General features: G+C 42.5%; 1 protein-coding gene across 1 annotated transcript; it reads right to left on the bottom strand.

Annotated features, from left to right (window-relative positions):
- Nucleotides 1-1,669: 1,669 nt before the first annotated feature.
- On the bottom strand, nucleotides 1,670-10,227 carry LOC123091465 (uncharacterized; the record flags this gene model as incomplete). The annotated part of the gene is given in 15 exon segments (XM_044512992.1): nucleotides 1,670-2,780; nucleotides 2,867-2,949; nucleotides 3,129-3,321; nucleotides 3,974-4,109; nucleotides 4,515-4,594; nucleotides 4,698-5,131; nucleotides 5,233-5,278; nucleotides 5,400-5,468; nucleotides 5,543-5,687; nucleotides 5,770-5,870; nucleotides 7,331-8,144; nucleotides 8,453-8,592; nucleotides 8,663-8,840; nucleotides 8,936-9,338; nucleotides 10,123-10,227. Coding segments are annotated over 15 exon segments (3,066 nt in total). The 3' UTR covers nucleotides 1,670-2,639.

Raw genomic sequence — 10,227 nt, 5'->3', positions numbered from 1 at the left:
GTCACAAGTGGTTTCATGTGAAGGCATGCCAAGTGTTGGTAAAAAAATGATGTTAAGAATTTGTGACCGTATGCATCTTTCTGATGCAGAGGCCGGGGAGCTTCCCCTTTTCAAAAAAAAAAAAAGAATTCTTTGAACCGAGTTCTAGCAATTTCGTTAGAAGAACCAATGACCCGTCTGAATATGTTTCTTCCTGGACTGCGCTTTTGAGCCGTCATGAGAGACTGCCCTGAAAACCGCCCAGTCCAGAATAGGACTTGTGAGCCGGTTTGGGACAAGGCTTTTATCACAGTGGTGCATGCACACGCACAGCCTGTAGATTTGCGATATGGCTCGAGATTCTGCTGCCGGCCAAGTCAGCCGGATGGAGCGCAAACTGCTGGCTGGGAGGATCGATGCGCCAAGACAAGTGTCCACGGGCAATGACGCCAGGTGGTGCGTCATCTTTCCGGTGCATGTATTGAGATCTTTTCCTCTTTGCGTTTTCGTCGCCATGGAGAGTAATTAGGACACCTAGCAACTAGTACGTACTAAGCTGCTGCAACTTGCCCTAGCAGTAGTAAAGAGAAGTCAAGTGTTGTCGTTTCATGTGGCCGAAAAGACTTGGACAATGACGTCGTATAGCTCATGTCTTGTCTCTTTTTTTCCCTTTTTTTTCGTTTCGGAAAGATCTGGAGCTCGTACTATGAATTGGGATACCTCATCGCCTAGGCTACTAGGCTATAGGGTAGGCATAGACTTGTTGTTTCCGGGCCCACAGAGCACCGTTAGTTTTAGATATCGGAACTAATATCGTCGAAATGACACTAGTTCTTGATCGATGGATATGTGCATGCTATGTACTGTGGTAGGATTAGATCTAGCCCTGCCGATGAGAACACTGAGCTGAGAAGAGGCTCGTGAGTTGAGAGAGCGAGAGCGACGGGGCAACCACCGCCCCGATCGTGCTTTACGATTCGGGAACAGTGCGATCTGACCCCAGATCGAGCACCGGCAGGCATACGAGTCGAATCAACTTTTAGCTCGCACCAGTGCACCTTTCCATACCTGACCTGACAGTCACCATTCATTCTCCTTTTCGAATTCTTCCAATATTTTCGTCTTAAGAAATCGCAACTTTTTGGTGTTAATAAACGTCTCATCACCAACGGATCCGCTTCTACTGAACGCACATGCATCTGTTGGCTTCGGGACGGCAAGATATAAGGGCAGGGCAGGGGGGGAGAAGACATCCGTGGACAAAACTCGATCTTTGTTTCATGTGCAGAGTCTTTCCTCGTTCGCTTTCAAGGATCATCTAGTAGCTTATCTCCAGGTAGGGGGTATCGCCAGGTCTACATGGGTCGAGTTAGTTAACCAGGGATGGAAAAGGAAGTTCATGGAATTTAGGAAGGCAACAAGACAACGGTGCATGTCCATGTCCGTCGGATGAAAGCTTCGATCTGTCCAAAGCGTAAGGCTTCTATCAGTGACGATAGGTACTAGTACAGTTTTCACGCCAATTTTCCAACCCAAGTCATCACTCAACTGCACATACATACCAGACCCGTCCGGAACACAGCAACAGACCTTCTCCATCTCATGCGGCAGCAAAAGAGCTACACACCAGTAAAATTCATGTGTTCCAAACGGGCCAAACACTTTTCAGTCACAGAGATACACCAAGGCAAAGTTCACGATGCTCCATTGGATCTGGATGCTCATCTCCAGAGAATGGTCTGATACACAACATGCGGCAAAATGGTACAGCTATACAATTGAGTCTCTGCACAACTTACAAGCCTCGGTCTAAGCGAATAACTTACGGCCTAGGCAGAAAGAAAAATAGAATAAAGAATGATGTGGTACAATACTATTCCTAGTAGTACAACTCTGAACTCAAACTCCTCGCTCTAGGGATGTGTTTGGTTCGATCAAAATTACCCGTCATCTGATTACGACGTTAACTGATACCGTTATTTGTGTTTGGTTAGCTCGGCCCGGTAACGCTTACCGCGTAAACGATTTACAGCCCAAGTCAAAATCGATTCCGCCCAACCCCATCGGTAAACAAGTTACGTTACCAGGCCCGCGATGGCCTCGGTCTTCTCCGTATAGTCAGCGGCAGCGGTGCCTTCTCAAAAAAAAAATTAATAATAAGTCAGTCGCAGCGGCGGCGGAGCCTGGGTGGGGGCGTTGTGCGGCAGCAGCAACCGGCGGCCGGCGGCGGCGCCGACGAAGGAGAGGCGACCTTCATCTCCCGTCCCTTGTCCGCTCTCTTTCCTTTTCTGCCACCGGCTGTGACGACCCTTGTCTGCCGAAGAAGACGCCATTGATTCCTTTACAGGAAATGAACCAAACAAAACAGAGATTTGTCCATTACATCCCCGTTTCCAGCGTGATCTAATTCCCTTACCATTTGCGTTACCACTCTCTAATCCAAACACCTCCTAGATTGCATCAGGGTGCCTAATTTACATACCTCCTGATATACAGCTGTACATATTTAAGTGGGGGGCGAAACACCAACCAACCCCTGGATCCAGCTCTGCTGTCAAAATCCATTCGGGCAAAACTGCGGCCCAGGGAGCCTCATGCTACGTCACCGACGCAGGCTTAGAATTTAAAACGTGTATCAAGATGGTCTCTCACCATTTCAGTCAAAGTTGGTAAATGAACGAGGCTTGTTCCTTGCGACCCTTCTCATGGATGCCTTCTATGAGCTTATGAAGCTCAGGGAAAAGTGTTACAAGCACCTGTTCTATCATCGCGTAAGTGAGCTGCTTCACGCACACGGTGGACTGCAGCACAGCATGGGAATCATGGAAATCAGAATGACATCGCACCATATCGCTGTTTTGATGCTAGGTTTTGGATTTTTACTTACCTGCAGGAAGTAGTAGATGTCCCTTGCACTGCGCTGGTACTGCTTGTACCCAATTATGCTGACTAATGTAGATGGAGTCCCACCTGGACAGGACATCGAGAATTAGGTTAGTTGGACCACATGTACTGACCAGAATTTTGCGTATTCGTTGCTTCTATCACATATCTGAATTTGCATGCAAACACCGCCCAATGTTTGCAGCGTAGATTCAGAAATAGAAAAATTACAAAAGCAATGCGATAAAATATGTCAATAGACTCACCTAAAAGAAGTTTCTTAACTTCACTGGCATTTCTAGATGCCTCCAGTTGAAGCTCAAAAGAGCTCGCGTTGCTCTTTCTGTTGCCAATAGTCTCATCGGCACTCCCCGATGGGTGCTTGTCAAATTGACTGCTACCTGCATTTCCTTGATATCCATCCAACTTGGTGAAGAACACACCATTAGGCCAGAGGGTCTGTAGGATGGTAAATTTGTTAATTACACAAATGGAAGACCAGAGTAGTTGTCCATTAGGTACAACTATCTAAAGCGCTCTTAGTTCTGGCATGCACCTACATTGGGACACAATATGGCCAATATGACAGTAGTAACATTTTATATTGGACCCTAGCAATTAGCATATAAGAATAATTTGCTAATTACCTTGGTATTTATGTTATGCCATCGTTTAGCAAAAAAGTGATTTGGTACCAAGTACTCCCTACCCAAAATCTTGGGCGTATTAGTTTTGCATGCAATCCCATAATCTAAGGTGCACGTGCCTTCTTCTCCCATTCACTTACAGCCATAACTAACTATGCTATTTTTCTGGAAAGGAAAACATATCGCTGGCTGGGTCTCTTGTGAGGTCAGCTCACAGCGCCTTCCTAGTATGAGATTGGATCGCTCAAGTAAACCTGCGGTAATTTTCGTGCTGAAACTAATACGCCTAAAATTATGGAAAGGAGGGAGTACCAAGTAACAATTTGGATCATATGGAACTTTTTTTCTAGTTGGAACAACTTTTTAACATGGTTTCATGCAGATAATACAGCAAATTTTAGTCTGGCAGCGGAAAGGGTATTAGAACACTTCAGTTCAGACAAAAATATACAGTGCCTCCTTACATCTTGAATCCAACGGATTCCTTGTATAATGACCTCATCTCGTCGGAGCCAATTGATCTGTCTTAAAATCCAATCATCAATCGCATCTTCCATGACTAACTGCAAGATTTGTTTTGATATCCAGAAAACTTGTTTTCTGCAGATAACATAAGTAACAAGTCAAACATAATGTTCTGCAATTGAAAGCTAGAAACATTGGATTGTAGAAGTATTGTGAACCCAATCATGGATGGTGAAAATATATCTGACTTGCGCAGAAATATCAAAGAACCCCTGAATAAACAATGGCATATCTGCACAAACTTCCCTCTCGGATTCCATAATGATGTTAATTATCATCATCCAGTATACTGCCATAATATGTGAAGTGACAAGTATCAATGATATCTAGCAATCGGCCCAAGCAGCTCCTATCGCGATCCTCATGGTGTCTACAGTACTGCATTTACTTCACTCATGGCTACATAACAGTAGTAGAAAACTAGCAGGCAAATTATATAGAGGCACACTAGAAAAAGTTTATGAAAAAGAAATAGCAAACCTTATCCAACCCCGTCGCTTTAGTTGGAACACTTTGTCTACAAGATTCAATAGAGGCACACTGACATTTGTTGGCACCCACTGCCAAATGAAAAGAGAAGTTTTAGGGCAAAATGGAAAAGCTTTTAGAACAGAACTTCCCTGCAATTTGACTTAAATATAGCTACATAGTGGAAATACATACCTCGGGAGGAATTCCTGATGGATCCTCAAATGGTTTTACAGATGACATGTTTGTAGAATCCGAATTTGCCCTTGCAGGTTTTTCTATTTGTTGGTTTACTTGTACATCACAACCAGTTGCTTCATTGTGCTTAATATCACTTGAAATGAACCCTCCATTGCTCAATTCATTGTCCGAGTGGCATGCACTATTTACAGATGAGGGGCGATCTTCACAGTTACTATCACCATCAGAGAGACTATGTGAACTTCCTAAATTTCTATTCTGCAGATTCTGATTATCTGTCTCTTCCTGGTTCCAAGATAGAGACATCCTATTATCTGTCAAGTGTGAATACGGTGCGCTAGGGGACGATGTGCCGACTGCGCGTTTTAGACCATCTGAAACTCCTTTAACATGTCGAACGATGTCATCCATGGCATCATCAACGTTAACTAGTGATGCAAAATAAATAGATAAATATCTTGAGTGAGAAAATATCAAATACACGAGTTCATAATTGTGAAAAAAATATAGAATGAGAAGAGGTACATACCAGCCAAGGTTTTGATAACAGAGGTGGACTTTCCAGCTGAGTAATTCTACAAAATGGAAAAAAGAAATGAAGCATATAGAATCGCAGGAAAGTAACACAAAATTATGTGTTCATCTTTCTCCTGCTAAGGAGAAGGCACAAAGAATTTTTGTTGGCTTCATACACACCTTTGAGGACTCACTAAGAAAATCCCAAACTTCATGCTGCTCTGCAATATTAGCGATCGACAAGAGATCCTATTGGACAGAACAGATTATTGTAACCAAATTTGAAGTAAAAAGTTGGATGAATGCTAGAGACAAAAGCATACTTGAAGATATCTGTCCAGTAGAATGCATCGTTGGTGCACAAGGTAATCATCAATACTAGACGAAAGGAAACTCTTTGGAGGCAAGTGCAGTGAGTAATTTGGTATTTCCTTCAGTTGTCTATGAAGACGCTCAAAATTCCGGTATCTACAAACAGAAGTTGAAAGTCAGCAGCATATATTATTAGTAGTTATACTGAGCTATTTCAAAGCTGTTCAGAAACGCATGCCTTCTTTTCACAAACCAGGCCTTGTTATCTGCACCAGTCACAGCAATAGAATAAACTGCAAAAGATTTTGAACCAAGTTTCTCGAAATATGCACCCACTACCTGCAAAGAAAAATAAAAAAACACAACTTGAGTAAAATACGGCTATCAAAAGAATATGACTTCACATAAATAGCTAGACAATAACAGGAAGGTATAGGATACAACAGCTAGGCATGTCGTAATCATGTAAAAACACAACATATTATTTAAAGCAACATGCAAAGTAGTTATCGTACAAAACTACCAGACCAAACAGTGAGCTGTATATGTGTTCATTCCAAGGTTCTGGTGACCTTTTGGGTTTCATCTCCAGTGCATAGGGGACGGCTAAAGCGTGCGGAGAATGTCAAGAGAGGGTGCTGTAGACCGAATTTGACATGGGAGGAGTCCGTTAAGAGAGACCTGAAGGATTGGAGTATCACCAAAGAGCTAGCTATGGACAGGGGTGCGTGGAAGCTTGCTATCCATGTGCCAGAGCCATGAGTTGGTTGCGAGATCTTATGGGTTTCACCTCTAGCCTACCCCAACTTGTTTGGGACTAAAGGCTTTGTTGTTGTTGTTGTTGCCAAGGTTCTGGTGACCGGATGATCCATATTTACCCACCCTCCCTGCAATCACTCTTACCAGATTGAAAATTCCGGATTAATTTGAATTCAAGTTGCTACTGTCTTCAACTCAGTTCACAAACCAAGGCATGGTGTAATGGTGTGGGAGAGCTGCACTTTTCTTCTGGTCATGTGTTCAAGTCCTCACATTGTCGTTTGTTTTTTCTTTCCTTACTTTTTCACTACATCAGCAAAAAACTGTAAGCGGGAGGTGGGGTATCAAACCCCTGACCTCATGGAATGGGCTGAAGCACGCCGACCATCGGGTTACGGTTGTTTATGTGTCATCACCTAGGTTCGTTAACTTTTTATCTCACAAAAATTAGATCCAATTTTTGTTCAGAAATTCCGTCAGTTGGTGGTATTTCAAGTAAACACCCCCCACCCGATTTAAATTTTTAAATCCGGTAGCCAATTCTCATTGGACAGCTAATGCTAAGAAGTAACAGAACCACAGAAAACCAGATGCTAGTCTTTATAAATGTTAAATAGAAAAAGAAAGCAACTGGCATAACAATGGTTACTTAGGTAATGATGCAAAATACAACATATGAAGTAAAACACGAACCTCACACCCATAACAATTCTATTAGTAACAGCTACTCCCTCTGTCTGAAAATGTAAGACAGAGGGAGTAGAAAATTACCAGGGGCTTTCAAAACAAAAAACAGCGATTAGCATGTGATTGTTATCAATGTCTGAAACTATCTCAGAACAGACTGTGCTTACTATTATAACTATTATAGCAGCCTTCAATACAGAAATAGTTTAGTCATTGGTGAGTGCTAATTACACAATAGTATTATATGGTTTAAATTCATTTATTCAGTAGTACCAACCAATCATATAATTCTCAATTTCTGAAGAAAAAAGGATATTGAAAAGAGTGGTTGTGATGGGATCAGCAAAACTTACCCGACACCTTATCTTTGGAGCATACATTAGTACCTCACCATGTGAGGAAGGAACAGAACCTTTGTCCTCTCGAATGGTCCTTGCATTTAAGCTTTCACTGGATAGCGCGGTTTGATTACTTTTGGCCAAATGTCTTTTCTCCATATCAGGACTACTATTAGACCGCTTTAGCTGAGCTTTTGTGTTCTTGACAGCTTCAGGGTGCTCTGACTTTACTTCATCTGTATTTTGCGAAACAAGTGGGTGACTGCCTGTAACAAAAGTGGACTGAGCATTCCTATTTGAACCTTGCATCAAATTAACCATGTATTTGTCATCAACCGATGTAACTCTCTCGTTGAAGTTAGGGGATAACTCTTTTCCGGCCACTACCGCATTTCGAACGCTATCTACCCCTCCTGCACCTTTTCCTTTTGATGGACGTTCCACTTTCACCATATTCTTTTGGTAGTTTCTCCCAATAGCCCACATGTTCTCAAGATTCTCCGGAGCAAGAACCTGAGACCGCCTTTTAGTAGCTGCATCTAATACCAGTGCCCAATCTGCCTGACGAGGCTGGACGGTCTTCCCATGGTCATCCACTAACACTTTTGACTTATCACCCTCAACGGAAGTCATCCCGGAGCTACTTGCTAGTACTGAGCCACTTGATTCTGCAGACAACTTTTGTGATTCCATTTGACGACCCTGCGAACCTCCTTTATAAGATGAATGATCATTTGTTACTGCGACTACAGTACTAGTCTTGTTTACGCTGCCTCCAATGTTTGTGTCTTTGTTGTTTAGAAAGCAGATAATTAGCTCGTTCACATAACTAGGAAAAGAAAGAAGATAAATTAGGAATTGGTTTAGTGCAGGTTAGAGAAAAAAAACAAGGTTACATCTAGTTAACCAATCAATCCTAACAATTTGAAACAACAGCTTATTAGACGTACTGAAGTACTGACTGCATGCGGCACTTTGTGAATAACTGAATATTAAGACGGTGGTGAAAATAACCAGGAAGAACTTGAGAAACAAAATGCATTGATTTTCTTCTGAACATGTCATGACCTCATGAACAGAAGCATGTAGTAGAGCTCAATAAAAAAACGAAAACAGAGTGAAGAATTAAGAGCTTACATAGGACTTGCGAAGTTCATCACTGGCTGCAAGACTAAGCAAGTCAGAAGTTCCCTGGAGAAGCAGCGGACCAATGGACTCTGTGCATCTTGTGGTCTCAGCACTAGGGCCATAATGCCCCCAACTAGCTCTTGAAGAACCTATAACCCACTTTAAATATTATTTGTTGGATAAATGGACTAGAATGAAGCTAAAAGTATTAGCACTCACCTTGTATTCGTGCTCCGAAGATAACAATGCAGGGTGAAGTTCCTGTGAAACTATTAGGTGTTGTTTCAGTCGCTCATCTCTTTCCTCGGAAGACAATGTTCCCATGACATCAACACCAATTTCAGATTGGTTTTTTCGGAACATATCCACATGTTTTCCAATCAAATCAGACATATCCCTGCAATAGAGAAAAATGAGAACACTTTCATTCTCAACGGAGATAATTATTACTAAATAAGTACACCCCAGATAGTAGATCCATTATTCACTCACCTTGTTAGCAAGTCAACTAGGTTCATCTCCTTCGCCCTGCCTGATACTTCACCAAGGGCATGGAGTATTAAGCCACGTATCAGTTCTGGGGCCTCTCTATCAGGAGTAATATCAGAATACCACAAGTCCATGACAAAGTCCCGGAGAACATTATCAATGAAACTTTCAAAAGCAGCCTCAACAGCAGGCGAATCAACTTTCCTTCTCCATCTTGAAACTGGTGGCACAGTTGAAATCCGATGATCGTTAGCAGACAACTGTCGTTTTGACGCTTGAGACAAATATGTCTGCTTAGATACAGGCTGACTTCTCCAACGGAACTCCACTTTGAAGGAGACGTAACGGAGAAATGCAAGTATAAGAATCGACATGGGGACATTTGTCCACATTGATTTACTTGTATCTATTTCAAAGAAAGAAGATGATAAATGTTAGCAAGCCCGTATATGCGCAAGATGGGAGCTACAAATGATGTAGAAATCAATAGTTGCATGAAAATGCGAGAACAAACCATAAACAATTTATGCTAGAGATATCTTGCTTGTCAATAAAATAGGCTGAGAAAATATGTTGCACATAATTCACACATAGTCTACTCATAGGAAATGCTAGAAGCCTATTTCGCCTCATTCGTCACGAACAGATTGTTGTATATAGGTTTGATTGGCCTCATCTACTGATCCAAAACAAACACTGTAAAATTAGAAGATCAGCAAAGAAGGCATCATTCGTACACCAACCACTACTTCCATTCTAGCACATTTAGAGATTCATCAAACGACTTGAAGAAATACAGTATCGCACAAATTTAAGATTGTTTTTTAAGAGTTTTGATATATCCAGGCAAATTTCCTTGCTAATGATCTCAAGTTCTCAACTCTAACGCTAAAAGCAGTAACCAAATCAAGGGCAAGCAGAAACTAGCAGCTTAAAAGCCCCCACGTAATAGCGGTCAAAACTCCTAGCTGTCAGATGCATCGCGTAGCAAATGTTCGCACAAGCTCTAGTTATCCGGGTAGCAAAATTGTCTAGATTTCAGACGCATTATCCGCCGAATTCCCTCACAATTCCGACACATGCATCCAACAGCAGCAGCCACCCAAATTCTCTCCCGATACGCCGAATTGCCGCGTACTTTGCGAAAATCGAGGGTAGCATACGGGGAAGGGGGGCGGAGCGTAGCTTACGTGTGAGGAAGTAGGAGATGGCGAAGATGCCGAGAGCCCAGGCCACGGTGCGCACCTTGGCCTCCTCGATCAGATCGTCCACGCTCCCCATCGCCTTCCGCATCT

This window comes from Triticum aestivum, chromosome 4B, assembly GCF_018294505.1.
Source record: "Triticum aestivum cultivar Chinese Spring chromosome 4B, IWGSC CS RefSeq v2.1, whole genome shotgun sequence".
Taxonomy (NCBI): Eukaryota; Viridiplantae; Streptophyta; class Magnoliopsida; order Poales; family Poaceae; genus Triticum; species Triticum aestivum.
This window is presented reverse-complemented; position numbering and strand designations above follow the sequence as displayed.